The sequence below is a fragment of the Gracilinanus agilis genome, chromosome 3, assembly GCF_016433145.1.
Source record: "Gracilinanus agilis isolate LMUSP501 chromosome 3, AgileGrace, whole genome shotgun sequence".
In the NCBI taxonomy this organism is placed as follows: Eukaryota; Metazoa; Chordata; class Mammalia; order Didelphimorphia; family Didelphidae; genus Gracilinanus; species Gracilinanus agilis.
The window spans coordinates 319621710-319646894 of record NC_058132.1 but is presented as its reverse complement, the minus strand read 5'-3'; the positions used below and the strand labels follow the sequence as shown (position 1 = coordinate 319646894).

General features: G+C 38.1%; 1 protein-coding gene across 1 annotated transcript in view; it reads right to left on the bottom strand.

Moving 5' to 3' along the window:
* UGGT1 (UDP-glucose glycoprotein glucosyltransferase 1) overlaps positions 1-18946 on the bottom strand; it is a 108126-nt gene extending 89180 nt beyond the window's left edge. The window contains exons 1-2 of the mRNA XM_044666655.1: positions 18886-18946; positions 6083-6212 (exon numbers count right to left, since the gene is read on the bottom strand). Coding sequence (XP_044522590.1) covers positions 6083-6212; positions 18886-18946 — 191 coding nt within the window. The remainder of the gene's footprint in view (positions 1-6082; positions 6213-18885) is intronic.
* Positions 18947-25185: the final 6239 nt, after the last annotated feature.

Sequence of the window (25185 nt, the reverse complement as noted above, 5' to 3'; positions counted from 1 at the left end):
ATTATCTGTCTTTCATATAATTATAGAAGATATCTTCTGATTAATTTTATTTTTCATTCACCCCACCAAACAAATATAGCTTATGTCTTCTAAAGCTTTATTAGTACTAAATATCAAGAAATCCTAAGAAAATTAGCTTCTATGTATTCTGGACTGGAGCTTTCTAAAGGTACACTACAAAGATGTTTAGCAAGAAGAGCCAATACATGATGATAAGGCACCCTTCCAAGATTTTAAAATATATTACCAACTGGGACAGCTAAATGGTTCAGTGGATTGAGAGCCAGGCCTAGAGATGGGGTCCTAGGTTCAAATCCAGCCTCAGACACTTCCTGGTTATATGACCCTGCACAAGTCAGTTAACCCCACTGCCTAGCCCTTACCACTCTTCTGTCTTAGAATCAATACACACTATTGATTCTGGTAAGGGTTTTTAAAAAATAAATACTAAAACAAACAGATAGATTAGGTAGGTGGGTAGGTAGATAGATAGATAAATGAATTATATTGCCAACTATTAAGTACAACATGATCCATTATCAATCAAAAAACAGGGAAACTGATCAATGAAATAAAACAGAGATATCAGGCAACCAAATACAAAAAGAAGATATATATTAAATTTTTTATAAATAAAAAACAGAAATTTATATACTTGGGAAAACCAATTAGCAACATAGAAGGAAATTTCTAGGTCTCGTAAAATACACCTCAGTGAATTCCAGCTAAAATTAAAACTTAAGGCATTTTTTTAAAAAAAGGATTTTTAAAAAATGAAATAATGTGCTTACCTCAATTGTAGAGTCAATGACTTTCCCCCCACACTTAAATAGAGACTACCAGTAGGGACAAGATGGCTGAATATATTAAAGTAAATTTTTCTACAACAATAATAAAAATCTAAAATCTAAAAGTAGGAAGTAAAAAATTTAAACATGGGAGGAACTATGTACAAATTTACAAACTATTAAAAATTTATATATATATATATATGCAGATATATATATATATATATATATAGCAAAAAAAGTACCAGTCTCTATCAAATAGTTAAGAAACATGAATACAAATTGTTAATACTTGGAAAAATGCTCAGCCCCAAAGATGAATATTAGAACAAGTTTACAGTACCTTTGAAATTGGCAAAAATATTTAAAAACAACAAAATTCTAAGATGGTGGGGCTGTGGATAAATTGATACATTCATTTATTACTTGTGGAATTGTAAATTATTAGACTCATTTGATAATATAACTTGACAGTATTCCCTAAAAAGTTACAAAAATATCCTTTTAATGATGTGACTAAATTAACTGATGGGAATACATCCTGAGAACATTATCCAAAAGAGAAAAAAAAAAAGGGCTACTTTGTAAAAGATTTTTAAAGCAGTATTAAAGCATTTTTTGGTGTGCTGAATAGTTTGGCCACAGTACTTTTTTCCATTTTTTATTTGCTGATATAAGGAGAAAAGTGGGGGCAGCTGGGTAGCTCAGTGGATTGAGAGTCAGGCCTAGAGACAGGAGGTCCTAGGTTCAAATCTGGCCTCAGACACTTCCCAGCTGTGTGATCCTGGGCAAGTCACTTGACCCCCATTGCCTATCCTTACCACTCTTCTGCCTTGGAGCCAATACACAGTATTGACTCCAAGACAGAAGGTAAGGGTTTAAAAAAAAGAAAGAAAGAAAGAAAGAAAGATAGGTAAATTATAAACAAAAGATATCAATAAAAACATATTTTTAAAACTGGGATTATACTTAAGGTTCAACAATAGAATAAATAAAATCTGATGTACTGATATAATGAATACTAATATATATTATGTATAATAAGATAAAATTTGAATATAATATATAAATATAATACAATGAATATAAATAAATCTGGAAGGGCCTTTATAAAATACTACAAAGGAAAAGAAACAAAAGAACAGAATACTCACAATCATAATAAGGAAAAAATGGGAAAGAGGCAAACATAGAAATTTTGGGGAGACTCAGATATGACTTTTTATATAGTGAAATTCACTTGCTTAAATGTAAGTAGTTGGAAAACAAGTCTAATTGGTTGCATTGATATTTAAAATTTATAATAAATCTTTTTAAAGGGATTTTTAAACTCTTACAGTTATCCAATTAATGTAGCTATTTCTACCCACTCATTAAATGATACTCAAACAAAAACCTAAACTAAAATATTACTTTTACTACCTTGCTTTGGAGCATAACACACTTGTTTCCCAGGAACCTAAATATCTTGTCTGTTGTATGCGCTGTAATAATTATCTAACACACACAAAAGAAAATAAAAACTGACAAGAATTTTTCCACAAGGTTAATCATAGAAAAAGGAAGTTTTAAAGCCTTAGGTTATAGTTAAGCAATTTCAACAAGACCTGACCCAAACTATGAATCAATGATATTCTGTGAAAAATAAATAAATAAGGAAAATTGTTTGGCATCCCTTATAAGCAACTATTTTAAAAGCCAAATTAAAAATTAAATTAAATTACCAGGTCACTTTTTTTTTTTAGGACTTGAAATATCAGTTAGGAGGAGACAAATTAGCATGGAAACTATCTTTTCTTACAAGGATGCTAAAAAGAACCTATTTATATCATATTTCTAACTAGTATTTCTTCTGTAGTTAAGACAAAAGTCTCTCAAAACATGTTCAGAACTCAAGCAAGAATACAAGTTTTTGGACAGGCTAAAAATCACTAAAACTGCATTAGAAACTCCGGACCTGAATTTTTATTTTCTGGTTTTAGAAATGAAAATCTAGGAATACCCAAGATCAGCCTCTAGAGATGTAATTGTCTTTGAATGAGCAGAGTTCATCCACTGAGCTTTCAAATTCAACTAGCTTAGCCACTCTCACAGTATACAAGTGGTCACATGAAGAAGTAGTTTGGAATAGAAGAAGCCAAAGAATAAAGATAATTGGAGAAATTACTGTGGGGAGAAGGCAGCATGAAGTATATTTGAGATTAGAAAAGAAATGAAGGAGAAAATATAGGTTTTCTAGACACTGGAATCAGCAAATATATAAAGGTACCAAGAATAACAATCACAACATACTCCCTTCCAGATACCCTAACAAAAAGCCCAAAATACCAAGAAATAACAATATGAAAAATTTTAAATATTTCTGGCCAGGTTGGGTACAGTCTATGAACAGTATGTGCCAAGTGATTTCTAGGGCTATCCAGCAGCTTATATTCTTTTAAAACTTATATTAAGGGGGAAGCTGGGTAGCTCAGTGGATCGAGAGCCAGGCCTAGAGACAGGAGGTCCTAGGTTCAAATCCGGCCTCAGACACTTCCCAGCTGTGTGACCCTGGGCAAGTCACTTGACCCCCATTGCCTACCCTTACCAATCTTCCACCTATAAGTCAATACACAGAAGTTAAGGGTTTAAAAATTAAAAAAAAAAAAAAAAAACTTATATTAAGGTACTTAAAAAAAAACTCAAAAAGGCCTTTGGTTTCACCTCAGAAGCAAAAACATCAGTCTGGGACACAGTATTTTGTCAATAAGCCCTTTTCCCTCAAATTTTTAAGGAAAAATGTCTAACAAGCCACGATTTCATATCTAGATGCTATATTGGGTCAAAATATCAATATGAAATATAAGTTCGGGTTAAGTTTTAGGCAGATTATCAAGAAACATCTGATAATTGAATAGTAATAAAGATTTAGCAAATTTCACTTTATTTTTAATTAGACTAGGCAAAATCTTTAACATTAAAAAATAAGGATCAAGAAAACAAGTAATCCAGTTATGCCAAAGATATCCAGGGACCTTAAGTAAGTCACTAATTATCCCTAATTAAGACTATTTTCCAAACGAATTTGTTCAAATAATCCTCTCTGCCGGTGACTCTAATTGACAAAAAATACAAAAGGGCTGGTCTAGAGAACTTGAGAGTTATAATATGCCAAAAAGTAAAGAATGATATGAAATTGTTAAAGCAAAATCAAGGAAATTAAGCTTTTTTATAATAAAAAATTATAATAAGTATTTTTAACATAACTTCACAATAAGACTTTATGGAGGGAAAAAAATCAACATTAAAATATGCTCACAAAAATTGCTATTCACATGCCATGGAACACCAGAGGCCCATAGAACACTATTTGGAAAATGCTTTGTAAGAACATTTTATATCTTATACACCTCCTCGAATTCAAAGAGTTCAAATCTCTCCAAATATTTTATCCAATTAGTTCTCTCACCACTATCATATACTCCATACAAGTCTTCTCCTTCTGAATCATTGTGGCACATGAAGATGATCCTGGCTTCTTAAAGGCTATATAAGTAAAATACAATTTCTGGCAGTCTACCCAACTGGATGGACATTGAGAACAGAATCTGGAAAAGACTATGCTTGCTGCCCAAAGACCTAAGTATGGTAAGACTAATCACCAACAAGGTGGTCAGAAGGAAATTAATGCCTAATTTTATTTCATGAAACAAAAATAAAAATAAGTCATTTATCTGATACAGCCCTTCCTTCAGTCCTTCAGTGACAGCAGAACAGTGAGAAAAGAAATAGAAGATGTTGGGAGGTGGAAGAGGGTTAAGATTGCGGGGGGGGGGGGGGCCAGGAAATCACACAATTGTTACTCAATATAAGTATGATTTTAGCTGTTGGAAGTCTAAATGTGAAACCTTTGTCTTACAACAGCTGAGAGATTACTGGAGGAACTATCTGCCATCAGACACTAACAGACTTGGAAGAAGGTCTCTGATATGTTGAGACAAAACAGCAGATGATTTATTTATTGGAGGCATCACCAAGAATTTCACAAGGTAAGAAAGAATAGATGGGTTGTGATCTATAGCAGAAGTTCCCATATAATGAGATGTTTAATTGAAATATCACAGAATCACTATGACATGTAGAAAACGATTATGTTTACTATATTACAGCTGAGGAGGATGAGGGGCAAGAGAATTACTTAAGTAACTAACTTGGGACCATAGCAAGTCTGAAGGACTCCTGAAAAAGCCAAGTAAAACTTTCTTGTTAAGCAAGCTGTCCACGTATAAAATAAACATTTCAAAGTAAATCTTTCACATTTTTCTGGGAACTTAGAGGGAAATGTAGAAATAACAAAAAAGTTTAAATGAGAAGAAACATATCATGTCAAAATATACTCAACAATACTAATGCCAAGGTTTTAGTGAAATCAAGTGACTACCACATTCACAGTACATATTCTTCCTTGCACTACAGTGAGTCCCTCTAAAATGGTAATATAATATGCCTACATTTCTCTTTCCTCTTGTTTTACTCCCACCAAAAGAGCTGTCTGAAAATTTAATGATACTACTTAGGAAAAATAAAATAAAGTCTGGTTTCCATTTCTAAGCACACAATATGTAGAGAAAAGGGACCAGAAAGCAGTGAAATTAAGCATAATTCACAAATTGGGAATTAATTGAATTCACTCAATTTTCCTTTGTTAAAATTAGCATTGCTGGGGCAGCTGGGTAGCTCAGTGGATTGAGAGTCAGGCCTAGAGATGGGAGGTCCAAGGTTCAAATCTAGCCTCAGACACTTCCCAGCTGTGTGACCCTGGGCAAGTCACTTGACCCCCATTGCCCACCCTTACTACTCTTCCACCTATGAACCAATACACAGAAGTTAAGGGTTTAAAAAAAAAAATCTAAAAAAAAAAAAAATTAGCGTCGCCAAGTCTTTACGCTACAATACCCTTCCTCATCCATTTTTCCAAACTTACTTTATCAATAAACTATTTTCTCATAAAACTTTTTCCAAATACAACTCACAGACATACAATTCTTTCTAAACTTTCATTAGGATGAAAACTTAATTTATTCAAAGCTTTTATTTAACATACTCTATTACTATCTCTCCCACATCACTTTAATCACTTCTTCCATAAGACAGGAACCAATTTGCTTGTATAGAATATAGTATAACCACATTTAAGAAGGTACTTAATAAATGCTTTTGATGATGATAATTCCAGGATGTTTTACAGTATATCCATTGTCAAATTTATATTCTGTGTAACTCAAACATGTGAAAGAAATAACCATACTTCTTACCTTGCTTCTATTAATAATGGAGTAGAAAACCACTTTGTAGTAAGAGATGTTGTGATTGCTTTAGAATCTGCCTTCACTGAGGAGATGAATAGGCACAGTGCAACCAGAATTTTCATTTTGCAGGTAACCCCTAAGGGAAAAAATAGCATCAGATTTAATTTAGAAATCATTTATTTTGCATGTTAAGTCATTTTGGAAGGAAAAAGTAACCAAAATAAAGAAAAACAAAAGGAATGGCTGGGAAGGATGGCATGCAAAACAGTACAGTGTTTAGCACCTATAAGATAGGTAACAAATGCTTGACCAATAATTGTCAAACATAAAATATTTCTTATGTGGTTTTCTTAAAAGATTTTTAAATATTCCGCTCATTATAGTAAGAAATATATGGCAGCAAATTAGAAAATAGACATATAAAATGCTGGTAGATTTCATTACACAATGTCATCCTTGTAGAAAGAATAAAGAGAATTTAAGAAGATAATATCACTGAACCACTCTTGCATGTAATTTTCCCTACTCTAAAAGAGCTTCACCATTAGGCTGAATTAACACTCCCCATGTTTACCTTCATGTTCATAAAATAGTTCACCCAATGACAAAAGTTTGAAGCCAAATAAAAAAACAGTCATGATAATATTATGAGAAGCATTATGGCAATAATCTTTCTTATTCTAGTAACAGGAGGTATGTATAGTCAGAACTACCCTCCCAACCCAACATGATAAATCTATATCAATATTGTTGGGGGTTTTTGCACAAGGATGGCATGAATTCGGGGAAACACTGATTATGGTTTCACTCTCTCAATTTTAAGGCAAAGGTTATATCTGCATTAATATCCTATTTCAAGTGGAAACCATCTGATAAGTATCTACTTGTAAAAAAATTGGAAAGGATGCTTAAATTAAAACTTTAATACTATAATGCAATAAATTCAAAATTCATTGTATTTTTAAAAGTTTAATATTTTACTTTCTTATCATTCATCACCCCCACTTTTTTTAAATGGAGAATAAAAATATAGAGAATTGAGTCAAATATATAAGAATACAAGTCATTCTACAATTGACAAATGGCCAAATGATATGTTTTCAGATGAAGAAATCAAAACTATCTAATCATATGAAAAAATTCTAAATCACTACTTATTAGAGAAATGCAAATTAAAACAACTCTGAGGTACTCCCACACACCTATCAGATTGGCCAATATGACTGTAAAGAAAATGATAAATGTTGGAGGGGCTATGGCAAAATTGGAACATTAATGCATTATTGGTGGAGTTGTGAATGATACAACCTTTCTGGAGAGCAATTTGGAACTGTGCCCTAAGGGCTATGAAACTGTTCATACCCTTTGACCCAGTAAATGCCATTATTAGATCTGTATCCGAAACAGATTTTTTAAAAAAGGGAAAAGGACCTATTTATACAAAAATATTTCTAGCAGCTCTTTTTTGGAGGCAAAAAATTGGAAATTGAAGAGTTGTCCAGTAATTGAGGGATAACTAAATAAACTGTGGTATTTGGCTGTGACAGAATATTATTGTGCTATATAATAAGAAATGATAAGCAGGTTGATTTCAGAAAAAAACTGGAAAATTCTTAAATACCATGACAAAGATTGAATTTAAATACAAATGGGGCTTAACTTCTTTCCCAAGAACTTGAGGTCTACAGTTTGGTGGAAATTATTATTAGTAATTATTATTATGAGTCTTTCCCAAGATAGTGGTCATCCTAGTATGTTTAGCTGGTGTGATGGTCATTGCCTCCCTTGTCCTGATTAAAGACTTATTCCTAAAACTAAAAAAAAAACCTGGAAAGATCTACATGAATTGCTGTAAAGTAAGAAGAACCAGGAGAACATTGTACACAGCAAAAGCAATATCATACAATGATCAACTATGAAAGACTTAACTATTCTCAGTAATATAATGATCCAAGACAATTTTAAAGGATATATGAGAAAGAATGCTATCCACCTCCAGAGAAAGAACAGAAGTCTGAATGCATATGGAAGCATATTATTTTTCACTTAATTTTATTTGCATGTGTTTTTATTTGGGGGTTTGGGTTTATATAAGTATTTTCTCACAACTTGACTAATATGGAAATATGTTTTGCAGGATCATACATGTATAACCCAGATCAAACTGCTTACCATCTCAGGGAAGGGGAAGGGCAGGAAGGGAGGAAGATAATTTGGATCTTATGATTTTGAAAAACACATGTTAAAAATTGTTAATACATATAATTGGAAAATAAAATATTTTTACAAATTTTTAATGGTAAATGAAATTTTTATTTTTATTTCTAAAATAATTTCACCACAGCCTTAAAATGGCTGAAGATAATCTGAAATGTTGAAAAATCTAGACTAGAAATCAGGTGCAGACAGAATGCAAAAAAAACAAATACACACACACACACACACACACACACACACACACACACACACACCGAGGAAACTGAAAAAAAATAGTACCGACAGAAGTAGGTCTTTGAAAACAAAACCCAGAAAAAAGTGAAAAAAGAGGGAAAAAAATGAAACAGCTCCACAAAAAAAAACCTCTTTAAATGAAATACTTTTATCAATTTTGCTTGATTTTTAGAACTCAAAATAAGGTAAGGGGTAGGCAATGGGAGTTAAGTGACTTGCTCAGAGTCACACAGCTAGGAAGTGTCTGAGGCCAGATTTGAACCTAGGACCTCCCGTCTCTAGGTTTGGCTCTCAATCCACTGAGCTACCCGGCTGCCCCTATGACTATGAATTTAAAAAGCTATGAATAGCTAAGCCATTTATCCTTTTGGAGCTTATCTTAGTATAAGATGAAAGTTGCTAGTCTAAACCTAATTTCTGGCACATTACAATCCAATTTTCCCAGATTTTATCAAATAATGATTCCTTCATATTTGAGGTCTTCTGATTTATGAAGCATTAGGTAACTATGTTCATTTGCTTCTCTGTGTTACATTCTGTAATTTCTGCTAAAGTTATCATCTCAATGAATTTTTACTTGATTCTCTAGGGTTCTCAAAGTGTATTATCATCTGCCAAAAAAAAGTGAAAATTTTGTTTCTTATTTCCCTAAGCTTATTCCCTGAAATGAATTTTCTTGCACTGCTATAGCTAACATTACGAGCACAGTGTCAAAGAGCAATGATGATGGATATACTTGCTTTATCCCTGACCTTATTGGAAAGAACTCTAGTTTAGCCCTATTACATATTCAATTCAATTCAATAAGCATTTACGAAACAGCTACCATGTGCCAAGCACTGTACTAATGCTAAGGATACGAAAAAGAGACAAAAGACAGGCTCTGTCCTAAAGTAGTTTAAAATCTAATAGAGGAGTCAACAGGCAAACAAATATATACAAAGTAAGTTATGTACAGGATAAATATGAAATAATTAAAAGAGGGAAAGCACTGAAATTAAGAGGGGTAGGGGAAAGTTTCCTGTAGAAAGTAAGATTTTTAGTTGGGAATTAAAGGAAATCAGAGAAGGCAATGGCTGGAGCAGAGAAGAGAAAGCATTCAAGGCATGGGAGACAACTAGAAAGAATTGAACTTTTTGTTTGCAGAACAGTCAGGCAGCTAGTGTAACTGGATGGAAAAGTATATATTGGGAAGCAAGGTGAAGGCTGGAAAGGTAAGACTAGGTTATGAAGGGCTCTAAATGCAAAATGATATATTTGTCCCTGGAGACAACAAAATTGGGGGGGGAAGAGTGACATGATCAGCCCTACTCTTTAGGAAAATCACTTTAGTGGCTGAAGTATGGATTAGAGCAGAGAGACCCTTGAAGAAGGTTTCAACCAGCTTTTGCATTTATCAAAGTGTGAGGTGTTGAGGGCCTGCACTAGAGTGGTGGCAATGTCAGAAAAGAGGAGGCAAACTGGAAAGATGTTGCAAAAGTGGAATTGCAGGGCTTTGGCAACAGATTAGATATGGAGAAGAAAAATAAGTGATAATGAGGCATCAGGATGACTCTTGGGTTGTGAGCCACAGGAGCTAAAAACAATGAAGGCAAACCTTTTAGAGACCTAAGAGGCCGAGGGCCCAAACAGCAACCCTCATGCTGCAGGTGAGTTGTCCCCACCTTATCCCAGACAGGGGAGGGAGGAAGAGCTCCCACTGGGTTGGTGAGCAGAGGGATGGGTGAAGTGAGAAATGTCCTCAGGCCCATGTGGAGAGGGGGAGGGGAGTAGTCCTCTCCAGCATGCTCTAGCACACATGCCATACATTTGCCAACATGGGGCTAGGAGGATAGCATTGACTTCTAAAGTAACAGGGAAGGTAGGAGATAGGGAAGGCTTAAGAGAGAAAAATGAGTTCTGTTTTGGATACATTAAACAAAATGTAGACTAGATATGTTTTGAAATGTCTGAATTGATGACTGTGACCATGTGAAGTTGGAGGTCAGCAGAGAGACTGGGATAGGAAAGGTAGATTTGAGAATCATTAGCACAAAGTTGATAATTAAATTCATGCAAGTAGATGAGATTATCAAATGAAGTAGTATAAGAAAGGTAGAAAGGTATATATTTCTGGGAGAGAACCCAGAAAAAATACTTGAGAAATCCTTAAAGAGTGTGATCGGGGAAAAGATTCAGCAAAAGAGACAGAGGCGTGGTCAAGTAGATAGGAAGAGAACTGAGAGAGTTGTGACTGAAAACCTAGAGAGAAGAGAATATCAAGGATGAGCATCAAAAGCTGCAAAAGAGGTCAAGGAGAATGAGAATTGAGAAAAGGCCACTGGATTTGGCAACTAGAAGATCATTAGTAACTTCAGAGAGCAGTTTTGGTGGAATGATAAGGTCAGAAGCCAAATTGTATGGAGTTAAGGAAAGTAAAAAGAGCATAAAAGTAGAGATATTGCTTGAAACCACCTTTTCAAGCCTAGCTATAAAGGACAGGAGAAATATAGAATAATAGCACAGATGGAAGGATCAAGTGAAGATTTTTCCAGGATAACAAAAGATTGAAAATAAAGGAAAGAATGGGGAGAACGGAAAGGGCATTTTGTTGGAGGAGACAGGATAGAATGAGGTCACTTAAACAAGTAGGGAGACTAGCCTTTGTAAAGAATAAGGCCACTTCATTTGAAACAGAGATAAAGGAGGCAATAGTAGCAGAAGGTATACAACTGATAGGAGATGAAGAAAAGGGGAGAAAACAGAGCTCATAGTGAATGGTTTCAATTTTTTCTGTAAAACATGAGATAAGGTTTGTAGCTGAGGTACATTAGGAGACCCCTTTGGAGGTTTCAAGAGGAATGAAAAGATTCGGAAAAGCTGCTGTAAAAAGTGAGATAATGATTTCATGAGGAAGGCAGAAAAGGACTGCCTTCCAGCAGTGAGGACGCAGTTGAGATTATATAACATAAATTTGCAGTGAGCCTAGTCAGAATAGTATTTGACTTCTCATACACTTTCATTCAGCAGAAAGTGTGCAGGCAAGGAACAAATGGTAAGAGGGATCCAAGATCAAATCTTGGGTGGACATAATCTGTGATATAAGGAGGCTAGGATATAAGAGAGGAAGACAGTACAGAGATGAATTAGTTCACCAACAGGTCAAGAAGAAGAAAAGAGAGTGCAGATGGCCTAGGAGAGAACTGAGGGGTCAAGGGACTGAAAGTTACAGTGTAGATTAAGAAAGGCAGAGGGAGAGGTGAAAACCCAATAGATTATGGTAGAATAAGGGATTTAAGAATTGTTGAACATGGACCACATGATGGCAAGATCAAGGGATGATGGTATGACCATCTTAGTGTGTGGCTGAGATTGGAGTGAAAGATTAGCTGATGGGAGATAAGTTGAAGAATTGAGTGGTTAGAATATTTTAGGAAAAATCAGTATGTATATTGAAGTCCCCTAGTATGAGGACAGAAGTTGGAAGAGAAAATTTGCATAGACCAGTTGAGGAAGGAAGGGAGTGACCTACAGATCTGGGGACAATAGCTACCAAGAATTTTTTTGGGTGGTAGATATGAGCACCATGAAGCTCAAGGGAAGAGAAGGTACTGAATGATGGTGATAAGGGGAGAATCTGGAAATGGCAAGGGAGAGCAAGAATATTCCAATTCCCCCACATTGAACAATGACCTGAGAAGAATGTATGAAGGTCAGTCCTGGAAAGGGTAGCAAAGGGAAGCTATATCATCAGGGGAAAGTCAAGTTTCAGTAACAACTAGTAGATAGCAAAAATGGGAAAGGAATAGATTTAAGATGAAAGAAGTTTGTTGCCTGTGGAACAAGAACTCCAGAGGGCACAGAGGCTAGGTAGAGTTAGGATGTAACTTTGAGGTGGGAAGATTGAAGAGGATGGGAATGAAGAAATCAGGATTTAGATAGTGTGGAATTATGTTTGGATGATGATCTACAGGAGTTCCAAGTCACTAGGATGCAAAGGGGTAGGACCAGGTGTGAGAATGTTTATCATTAAATAGAGAGCAACACCCTCAAAAGACAGGTGCAATAGGAGATGGGAAGCTGAAGTCGAAGGGGAGGGTTACTCTTCTTCGGAAGTTCTCCATATTCCATTTAGGAGACTAGATTGGCAGCAGGAGGTGAAAGATTCCTTGAGATGGTACAGATTTGGAAGTGGTTAATTTGGCAACTCTAGGCTTAAGATATATACTATTTGCCGTGTAAAGAAAAGGTCATTTATTCCTGTATTTCTTAATATTTTTAGCAGAAACGTGTTGTATTTTGTCAAAAGCTTTTTCTGCATCTGATATAATCATGATTTTTGTTGTTCCTGTTACTTATATAGGCAATTATGTCATTACCACATGACAAATTTATATTTCTTAAAATAAAAGTAAAACTAGCTTAGCCAAAACCAGAAAGATTATTTATAATTAGATTGTAGACATTAACATTATTTCATTTGTTTTAAGATTCAATTCTGCAAAGGACAAGTTACTTACTGTCTACAAGGCTTTGTTGTAGGTCTGGACTAATGGAAAATAAACAAGAATCTAGAAATGAAAGACCAGATATGTAAACTTAAAAAGTTGATAAAATAACCCAAAAAGATAAAAGAAAAAAGAAATGGATCTATATGTACAAAAATATTTATAGCAGCTCTTTTTGCAGTAGCAAAGAATTGGAAATTGAAACAATGCCATCAATTGGGGAATAGCTGAACAAGTTATGGAATATGAATATAACCAAATTAAGAAGCAATGAAGGAGATGGTTCCAGAAAACTTGGGAAGACTTATATGAACTGATTCAAAATAAGGTAAGCAGAAAAATAATTTTCATAATAACAGTAATATTGTAAAGATAATCATTTGTGAAAGACTCAGCTACTCTAATCAATACAAAGATCCACAATAATTCCAAAGAACTCATGATGAAAAATGCTATCCACCTCCAAATAGAGAACTTATGGATTCAGGGCATATTAAAGTATATAGTATTTCCTTCTTTTTGTCTTTTTTTTTTTCTTTTTTCTCTGAGCCTGGCTAATGCAGAAATGTTTTTACATGACTTTGTGTGTGTGTGTGTGTGTATATATATATATATATATACACATATATATGTGTATATGTATATATATATATAATAGGTAGTTATTTCTTGCATTTTAAGTGGCTGGGGAAGGAAGCTATGGAGGGAGAGAACATAGAACTAAAAATAAAATTAAATGAATTTTTTAAAAATCGGTACATACTATGAGAAAACTGGCAGCTATAAGATGGTTATCACCACTGACATTCAGATCCTTTTAGAGTATTTATGGGTTCAGAAAGGGTAAGAGAAGAATCTAAGTTGTGCTCATAGAGAAAATAACTGTGTGTTCCTAAAATGGGGGAAACAAGTTTGAAAGAAAAACCTGAAAGATAGATGAACAATTATGTCCTTAAGTGAGGGGTCAAATGAGACAATCTAAGGAAATAAGGAAAAAGGAAGCTCAAGCCAGGCCTTGTGCAGTGGGAANGTGTGTGTGTGTATATATATATATATATATATACACATACATATGTGTATATGTATATATATATATAATAGGTAGTTATTTCTTGCATTTTAAGTGGCTGGGGAAGGAAGCTATGGAGGGAGAGAACATAGAACTAAAAATAAAATTAAATGAATTTTTTAAAAATCGGTACATACTATGAGAAAACTGGCAGCTATAAGATGGTTATCACCACTGACATTCAGATCCTTTTAGAGTATTTATGGGTTCAGAAAGGGTAAGAGAAGAATCTAAGTTGTGCTCATAGAGAAAATAACTGTGTGTTCCTAAAATGGGGGAAACAAGTTTGAAAGAAAAACCTGAAAGATAGATGAACAATTATGTCCTTAAGTGAGGGGTCAAATGAGACAATCTAAGGAAATAAGGAAAAAGGAAGCTCAAGCCAGGCCTTGTGCAGTGGGAAGGGGAATGGAAATGGAATAAACTATAGAGAAAGGAAAGGAGTTGGGGTTAGGGGAAAGTTCTAAATTATAAAAGTTGTGGGAAATGGACAGCTGTCCATTTTGAAATAAGGATGCATTAATGCTTTAAACTTGTGCTATACAAAATTAGTAATGTTAAGTCTTTATAACTATAACTTCTCTTTTTTATATACAGTTTGTAACCTTAGATTCCCTGGCTCCAAAATTTAAAGTCCTTGTACTTTAATGAGCTAAGATAATATAGATAGAAAGAGGGAAGAGGAAGAAAAGAAATGGATAGAAAAGACATGAATTACAAAGTAATTATTTTCAAAGGAGAGACTGTCCCACTCTTGATTCCCCAGCAAAAAATCAACAAAAATCTGTGATGGAAAGGGGAGGTTCTTACTATCACAAACTCTATTCAGTAAAAGCTTGGCAAAAAAACCTCAATCTACAAAGTAGTTTTTTGTCCTCTCAACAACTCAAAGAGTGAGTGGCAACATACAATCTTAAAAACACAAAGCTTTCTCGTCAATCAACAACTCACGGACTTTGGGTTAAGATAGCTGAAGAGTAGAAGCAGGGCACTTTACTCTCCTCACTACTGACCACAAGCATACGTCCAAAGGACAAAAAAAACAAATCCAAATGAAAGGGACCCCACAATAGGGCGCAGTATTGAAGGTGTGTGGGATTTGGGCACTTCCACGCTATAAGGAGGGGGAAATAGCTCCCATCAAAATGCAAGCTGATCAACCCTCCCCCACCCACCATACCAGAGTCAGAGGCTGCGCACCAGAGTTAGAGCGAGTGAGGGTGCAAAATCTAAGTCCTTGGCAGCTAACTGGCACCCCTAGGAGCAGCAAGACTTGAGACCCCAGGAGGCTGGAGAGCTCAGACCTTGGGCTCAGGAGTGGGGCTGAGAGAGGCAGCAGACAGTAGAAGCAGCTCAGCGCACTGAGACTCAGGGGAAAACCTCAAGTGGAGGAGAAAACGTGGGCCAATTTCCAGCCTCTGGGCAGCTGACTAGGACCACGGGGGCTTGACCATAAAAACAGCTAGACCAAAGACCCCAAGAGGCTGGGGAGCGCAGACCTTGGGCCCAGGAGTGAGGCTGAGAGGGGCTGCGGACAGCAGAGGCCTAGCAGACAGTGGAAGCCAGGAGACTCACAAAGTACCCTTAGGCAAAAACTGCTCCTTAGCTCCGTACAAAGAGAGTTGGCTTGCCTTACTCAGACTTCTGGCTGAGAAAGCATAATGATGCCAAGCAAGGCCCAAGAAAAAAGCTCTAACACTTGATAACTTCTGCACAGAAAAAAACCAGAAAGCAGAGGAGGACAAACAATTAAAGACATCCAAACCTTTCCAAAAAAATGAAAATTGGTCACAAGCTCTTGAAGAGTTCAAATCTGGGATCATGAGAAAGATGGAAGAGATCTGGCAAGAAAATAACAGTTTAAAAAGCAGAATTTTGCAATTGGAAAATGAGGTTCAGAAATCAAATGAAATAAGCAAATTGAAGACCAGAAATGACCAGCTAGAAGCCTTAAAGAATCAGACCAGAATGAAAAGGAAAACCAAAATATTATAGCCAAAAAACAATCTTTAAAGGCTAGATTTGGGCAAGTAGAAGCCAATGATCTCACAAGACAGCAAGAACTAATAAAATAAAGTCAAAAGAATGACAAAATAGAAGGATACATGAAATATCTCACTGAGAGGATGACAGATCAAAAAAACAGGTCTAGCAGAGACAATTTGAGAATCATTGGTCTTCCTGAAAAATCAGAAATTAACAGAAATTTGGACACTATATTATAAGAAATTATCCAAGAAAACTGCCCTGATGTTCTTCAACAAGAAGGTAAAATAGACATTGAAAGGATCCATAGATCACCCTCTACACTAAACCCTCAAAAGACAACCCCCAGGAATATAACTGCCAAATTCAAGTGCTTCCAAGTTAAAGAAAAAATATTACAAGAAACCAGAAAGAAACAATTCAGATATCAAGGAACACCAATCAGGATCACACAAGATCTGGCAGCCTCCACACTACAAGACCGAGAGGCTTGGAACATGACAATGATGAGACATCCTACCAAAATCTGTGGGATGCAGCTAAAGCAGTACTCGGGGAAATTTATATCATTGAATGCATATAATAACAAATTAGAGAGGGCAAAGATCAATGAACTGGACATGAAAATCAAAAAACTAGAAAGGGAACAAATTAAAAATCCCCAGCTAAAAACTAAATTAGAGATTATAAAAATCAAAGGAGAAATCAATAAAACTGAAAGTAATCAATAACTCACAACTTGACACAACAGGACTGAGAACTACAGTGGTAGAGTCTAGTAAATGCAAAGTACTGACATAGACTTTGATCCAAGATGTTAATTTTCCATATAGAATGATGGTCTACAGATCAATTTTTTTTAATCTGAAAGAAGAAAACTATCTTATTCACTATTAAAGTACAGGTAAATACAATGAGGACAATCATCATTAGCAATGGAATAAGATCTGAAATTGTATTCTGACTCTGATACTTATTTGCCTTGTCACTTTTTGAACCTTAAGGAATCTTAAGATCATGGATTTAGAGCTAAAAGTGACTCTGGAGGCCAATGTTATGTAAATAAATATTTCATATAGTTAACATGTGGAGTCCTATGAATTCCTTAAAAAATATACATATAAAAATTTAATATTAAAATTATCACATATTTCTATTTAGACAGCAGTGCCAGCAATGCAGATACAACAAAGATTCACTTTATTAACTAGGTTTCAACAAAGGTGAAGAAAGTCAAACAATAGAAAGAGAACATTATAACAAGGGTTATTCCTTAAGTCATAATTTTGGCTTTTTTGAGAATAAAAACTAAAACAAAGTGTTATTCAATTAGTAAAATGGTTCTGGTAAGCAATCAGGATAAGACAACAACCATTTATTAAAGATGCCTTACAAATTTAAATGAAAAATGAAAGTTACATGCATGACAGATCTATTTCTATAAAAATGTATATTAAAGGCAATAGAAAGATATTAATTGCTGTACAAAGTGCTATTTGTTTAGTTTTACAGACTACTGATATTACTACAAATCACTAATGAGTACATGCAAGCAGAATGGGAAACAATCACTATAACAAAATGAACTGCAGGTTTTCAAAAATTCTCCATAAAAGTTGATACTTTTTACAAGGCCGTAATGGCACACACAATTTAATGTTTATCATCATGAAAAATCTTCCTTTGTGTCTATATTTAATGAAATAATAATACAAAATCGAAGTACGCAAAAAAGATCGGCTAACATCCAAATCTGGCAAAAGATGCAAAACATTATTAAGTTACATTTGGGCCAATAGATAAGTCCAGATTACAGAAATGACTCTTTTTAGCAGTGTAAACTTTGAACTTCTGCCAGATCACTGCAATATAAAAATGAAACCTCATTATCCAACATAAGGATAACGAACTATGGAATATGATTAAAAAGCAATATGCATCCCCAGTTTTAATTTAAAGCCAAAGGATGGAGACTTTTCAAGTCCAGTCCTCAAACCTTTGGAACTCACAAATTGCTTTTATAAAGTGGTCTAAAATCAAGTAGGAAAGTGAATAGAGTGATGGACCTATAGTCAGGAAGATGGGAGTTCAAACTGTGACTCAGACACTTCTTATCTCTGTGACACTGGGGAAGTCACTTAACCTCTCAGCTTCAGTTTACTCATCTGTAAAATGGGGATAATAATAGCACCTACCTCACTGGCTTATTAAGAAGTTTAAAGGCAGCAACTTACATAAAGTGCTTTGCAAACCTTAAAGTGTCCACATATATGATACGATAGCCCACAGCTTCTCTCACTTTTGTGTTTTTATTATACTTTCAACTGGGATATCAAAACCCCATTATTAAGCACATAATGTTTACACAGTTAACTTATTCATCATTTAAGTGGCTCAAAACATTTCCCCAAAGAACTCTGCCGGGAAACCATTTCTTCATGTCAGAGCTCAGTAAGAAGTGGAAAGTCATTACTAACTCAACTTCACAGTTGAGGAAACTGAGGCACGGGGAGGCAGGATATACTCAAGGTGACCCAGCAAGCAGGGTCCACTGACCCACTCACTCCTTTCTGCCTGCACCCTTAAGAGCACGTGCAGGCACCAATCTCGTTCTCTCCCCCCATCAAATGGCCACTTGATGCACCCTCTGCGACGCCCATTCTACAGAGAGAATAAACTGAGGCCAGGAGCCGTACCCTCTAAGTCTCTGGCCCCAGACTCAGCACCGAAGTCCTTGCTGCCTGCCTGCCTGCCCGCTCCTCAGTCCTGGTCTGTCCAAGTCTTCGCATCGCCTTCCACCCGCCCTTCCCAGGTACCTGTCACCCGGCGCGCAACTGCGGCACAATCGCCACCGCCGCCTTCCCTCCTCCTGCTCATCCCGGAGCCGGACTCACGCTCCGCCCGCAACAACGACGGCGCTCAGAGGGGCGGGAGCTGCTGTGGCTGCCGCTCCAGTGAGCAGCTGACACGCTCCGTTCCGCTCCCGTCCTGTCCCGCCCCACTCTGCCCCGTCCAGCCGCACCGGCTCCTCTCCGAGGCTGGCCTGATACAGCAGCAAACAACCCGGGTCGCCGACCACCTAAACTTCCGCTTCCGCGTGTCCGGAAGACTTCCGGCCAACGAGTGGTAGCGCACAGCTCGGAATTGCCAGAGCGTCGCTCTGCCGCTAACTTCCATCCGGGATTATTCACTCATTTTCTATTACCCGTTCCTGGGAGCTGCTTCGTTCCAGCCCTATTCCTAACGTGCTGGTTTTAGTTCCTTTCTCAAGCGCGATGGGCCTGGCTCCCCTTCACCCCTACAAGCGGTTACAAGATTTCGTGGCGTTTTCTGGCGCGAGCCGGTGGAGGCCCCCTTGGCTGTGGGCGCTGGAGCCCGTCCCAGCTGCCGGCCTCCCTCCACTGTCTGGCCAGCCCTGTTGTGGCCTACCTTGGCCCCCTGCATGGCCAGGGTTTCTTAGACTTTATGGTTCCTCCTTATGTAAAACAAGGTTTTTTAAAAAGCACCTACCTCCCAGGGTAGTAGAGGATAAAATAAGTTAACGGCAGCTTGCAAGCATTCCTGCGCTGGGCATACAAAGAGTGGAAATGAAATGATTAATGACTATAATCATCTTGATACAAGGAGCCTAGAAATCGGAGAAAACCCATCAGAGATCAGACTTAGTCTATCTCCGGCTTAGCATAAGCTTCCTTGACCACTGTGCCAGCAACCACAAAACCGGTTTAAACCTGCCCGACGTGGTCCTTGAACCTTAGAGCTTGCACAAACATCCTGCTTCTGTAACCTAGAAGACTTCCTTGAATTGCCCCTTATACAGCCCCTTTTTCTTCAAAACCTATATAAAGCCCTCCTTCCTCTTTGTTCACCAAAGCAGTCTCCACTACGTCCTACTGCTTCCCCACACGGAGTGCTGGACTCAATAAATAGCTCTACTTTTCTTTCAGAATCTGGCCAATTATTTTCCCCCCAACTTGTGACTCAGTTTACAATTCTGGTGTCAGAAGTGGGATTCAGTTGTGGAATTGCAGACTACTACTCTCAATGCAGCAGAGACACGTTAGGGGCTGGCAGAGAGCCTTTGTGTCTCATCCTCATGAGTCTTTCTCCCTACTTGGTCTATCCATCTCCCACCTCTTGCAGTAAAGTGAATCTTTTTATATAAAGCAAGGATCTGGTAGCTAAAGACCTTGAAAAGTGACTAGCCCCTTTTATGTTTGCCTTCAGACTGTCTGTAGTTATTTAGCATACCCAAACCAGAAGTAATGTTCCTTGAAAGGGATGCTATCAGGGGCATTTCAAAGAGGTTAATGGAGATCACAAGTCACAGCTGGAATCTGTAAAAAAAAAAAAAAAGCATAAAAGAATCTTAAGGCTTCCAAGATGGTCTCTCATGCTGAGGAGAAAATGTATAATCTCTCTCTCTAACTCTTATGTTCTCCATCCTTCCTGAGTTGGTCATGATCCCCCTCCTAAGCTCTATTCACCTGACCCTCCTAAGTCCCTGATCCTTCAGAGTCCTCACAGCTGTGGTCTGGTATATTAGCAACAGCCACTGCTTCAGAAGCAACCAGGACTGAAGTGACCAGTCAACCCATTTAGGGTTCTTTATGGGCTGACCACTCTCTAGAGGTCAGGAATTTTCAAATCATCCCAAAGTCATGGGCTACCCCAAAAGGGCACCAGCTGTTGGAGTATATAGTGATCCACACACACCTCCCCCTTCCCCTCCCCCTCCCCCCCCCAGCCAGCTCACACTCTCTGGCCACAGCCTTTTTTTTGTTTTGTTTTGGTTTTTGTTTGGTTGGTTGGTTGGGTTTTTTTGGGTTTTTTTTTTGCTTGCTGGGGCTGAGATGGCTTGTGGTAAGTATTCCTTCTCCACTAGCATAGTGGAGGTACTGATACTGTAACCTCTGACCAAGCTGCCCTTGGGTCCCTTAATCAAGACCCATCAGTATACCATGTGAGTTCAGTGTCTACAAGAGGGATCTTGCTGACGTCTGGTCTGGTGAAAAGAACACAGTCAAGCAAAGTCACACACAAAGTTATGATCAGATTCCAAAATGAAGGGCCCCTCTTTGGGTTCTTCCTTTGGAAGAAAGGTGACTGGATTCAAGATCTGGACCCTCTCAAGTCTCACATTGAGGTTACTTAGTAGGTCGACCTCTAGATTGGCCAATCTACTGATAGAAAAATGTTGAATACAGTGGCTGGAGGTGCTGCAGAGGTCCTAAGGGCCTCAGCAATGAGTCTCCTCCATGTACCCTTCCAAGGTCAAAACAAAGCTAGGAGATGGTGACTTTGAGAGAGCTCAAACTTCATATTCCTCTTCTCCCTGGTCACTGGCAGAACTTGTTGCCCTCAGCAAAGACTTTCACAGGTTACTGGATGATTCTATAGAGTTTGAGCAGAAGTTCAAGGTCATTTGCTTCACCTACAAACCAGGGTTTCCTGACCTATACTAATTGGCCATTGCTTAGGTGGGGAAGGGTAAAGCTGAGATCTGGTTCAAAGCCTTTCTTATGATCATTGGAAAAATTTATTAGCCGAGACACAAAAAAGTAAAAACCAAGACTCCAAGCCAAAAAGAAATAGGTTTATTGAAGGAGGGTTGGTCTCATAATAAAACTGGACTTGGGTTAGCAACAAAAGACCTGGTGCCCTGACAGCTGTCTCCTTTATATAGCACAATTTACAGAAATGCTGTCAGAAACAATTGAAATTCCTTGACCCAGAGTTAGCCCAGAGTCCAGTGTGCAGGGTTGGCAACTCTGACCTATGTCAAAAAACACAAAGTCATAATAGAGTAAAAAGGTAAAAAGTTTAAATCACGAGGTGCAGCGGGGTGGGGTGTAAATAGAAAAACAGAATAGAAGTAAGGTTGGTAGTGCATTCTTGACCATTATCACTCACTTGGTCCATGTCATGGCTGGTGTCACTTGACCCATACCATTGACACAAATAGGTCCCTTGACCATCACAGTCAGCATGTATATTCCCATGCAGTGGGTCTTGGACACCTCTAGGGGTTCTTAGAACAATTATAACATAAGAATTAGTCTAACAGATATATTGGACTCGAATCCTGTGGCCTTTGGCCAAGAATGTGTAACTTGGCCCTGTGTAAATTACAGAATTATTACAGAATCATAAAGACAATGGGATTCCACATTCACATGACTGGGACTGGGGTGACCTAAGAAATCATTTTTACTCTGCTCAAAAGATAATCATTGGCCTCATCACTGCAATCCCCAGTCCTTTCCCCCATAAGGTGAATCTGTCAAAAGTTGGGTGACCCAAAAATTCAGTGGCTCAATTTATAACTTTTTCTATCAGTTTGCCAAATGTTTAGATGTTAACTCTAGCCTCAAGTATTAAGACCCTAAGTGCTGAAATTACTTTCCATTCCATGCTTCATGAGGGGATGCTCCATGAGCTATCCATCCTCATACGGATGCATGTTTCTAGTGTGCAAACCAAAGACAGACTTCAGAATATCAGAATGCTCTTAAAAATGAAATGAAGACAAAACAGGAGTGCATTTTCAGCCTCCAGCTTGATCTGCTTCAAAGCTGACAAGAATTGAGCTCTGGGGGCTCTAGTATTCCCTCTGAACTGCCAACCTCAACTACTCAGGGTTTTCACAGTCTGTCCAAACCAGGCACCAATAAATTACTACAAATGCCCAGGTCTCTGGGGAAGTAAATGTAAAAAGATATTTCACAATTAGAACAGGACTAGTCAGAATAAGAGCTCAAGGCAATTTCCTGGAACTGCTGGTGCTGTCCCTTTGTACCCTTGAGGTCCCCATTTAATCCTCCTAATTTCCCATAGTCCTGCTCCAAGAAGGGAGGTGCCCCTTCTATTTCCATCAAATCCTGTATGAAAGTCATCACTATGGGGGAGATGCCTATCACAGTTGATGGTTCCCACTGACTTTGTAGAATCCAGGGAGACCCTTTCCACATTAGACTCCACTTGCTGCCCCATGAACCTTCTTGAAGTCCAAAGACTATCACTATTGTGGGGGTCTTCCACTGCTCTATTAAAGTTACCCAATCTGTTCCCCTCCCCTTTTCCTTCTGGGACCTTTCTGGCTTCCACCCCTTTTTGCTAGTCCCCAACTCTTGCCTCTTGGGTCATGTCCAAATATCAGACTTTGCTGGAATTCAGACCAAAAGGGAACAAAAAGAGTTCAACCCTTGCCAAACCCACTCAGTCCTGTACCTCTCCTCTCATATATTTTTCCCATTTGCCCTTTTTATTGAGCTAACTTCTGGAGCACATACTTCTCTGCCAGGATTGTTCCCCAGAGCCAGCCCTCTTTACTTTCACTTGGAAGCTAATAGTATGTGTGGACTGTCCCTCTTCAGGATTACACTGACTCTCTCTCCTACTCCTCCCAAAACTTCCACCATGATCTGGCAGAAGTCATGTTTCCTGGCAGTCTACCCTTTTACAGTAGGTGATGATCTGCTTTTGAGTTCCCCCTCATATGGTGTTTGTGTGGCTGATACCATATACCTCCTCATTTCCCTGGCCAATAAAGCCCACAAGCCTTCTAAGGAAAAGCTCTAATTTACCCACTTCTCCATTAAATTTTTGGGCCACATCCTCACTATTGGTAGCCTCAACCTTGAAAGCCAGGGGAAATTCCAGGTCTTCCTACCACTAAGCACCAGTTCCACACTTTCCTTGAACTGGCAGGGTACTGCTGGCTAAAGATTCCTTGATTCTCCTCTGTTGCCCAACCTCTCCATGACTCTCAATAATCAGATCCCTGAGCACCTCTCCCTCCATAGCATTTTGTGGAGATTAAAATTAATATGCAAAATACTAAATATTATATTTATGAATATTTTATTAATAATAAACTAACAGAGAACTAAGTAAAAGGTTACTAACCAACCCACTCCCAGGAACAAAAGAGAAAGAGGGAGGAGTTACAGCCAAATATAAAACAATAATGTGACCATGCAAAAGTGGAGGCACAGGACAGGGTTGTGGGGTTGTGGTTGGTGGAGATGGCTTTTTTGGGGGGGCTAGAGCTGGAGTGAGGTAGGCTGCTTGGGCTTGGGCTTTCTTGTTTTTCCTTCCTTCACCCTCACATTTGGCAAACCAGAAGGGACCAAGGACCTTTAAGCCCCAGGTGAGCCATCTCTGCCCCCCAGTCCCCAAGATGCTCCTGCCTGAACCAGAGTTTGAGTCTCCTGATCTGGCACAGAGGGTAAAATATAGATCCCTTCCCCTAATCCCTAGCTCCATGGCTTTTCCATTGCCCTACAGTTTCTGCGCTCGTGCAAACAGCTATTTTCCTGATCCCCCTAGCTGAGTGCCCATTACTATTGCCCCTATTTCTGGCTGTAGCCAACCCCTCCCCTCTCCCCCCATGTGGCCCTTCACCCCAGCCTCAGCTTTACACCCACATAGTGGTGGTAGCCACTTAAACCTCCAGTTTCCTCCACACCTCCTCAACACTGACCCTAGGCTCTTGCCTTTCTGGGGTTATACCTGATATCTTAGCATGCATAGTGGGGTCTCCTGTGCCAACCTCTGTAGTCAAAAACATTCTTGCCTCCAAATAATTATTTTTGTTTTGCTTTTCTGTTTAAAACTGAGGAAACAAGAAGTTGCAAACCATGCTTTCAACTTTAACAGAAAGATTTTTGTCTTCAATGGGTTTTATACAATTGGAAAACATTAGGGGTTCAGACTGGCTGTTTCTCTTGATATTCCTAGGAGGTTTTCTTTTCATTAACCTCAACATTAAACACCAACAGGTTAGCCGGCTTCAAATGCAGACTCAAATGCAGGCCCAAATGGATGATTTTTTAAAAAAATCCTTACCTGATCTCAAGATGCAAAAGGAAGATCCTTCCCCACCTATACCTCAGATGGAATTTCTCCTCTCTCATCTTGTACAGCTCCTGGCCACCCTGCCCTCCCCCTTCTCCCAGTGCCCTGCCCTCTCTTGCCCCTTGTTCCAGCCCCCAGCCCTGCCCATCCCCAGACCCAGTTCCTTTCCATCCCCTTCCTTCTCCCCCTCCCCTTGCTTTCTCTGTAACAACAAAGATATCCAGTAAAAAGACAAGAAACGCAACCGTTTCAGTTGA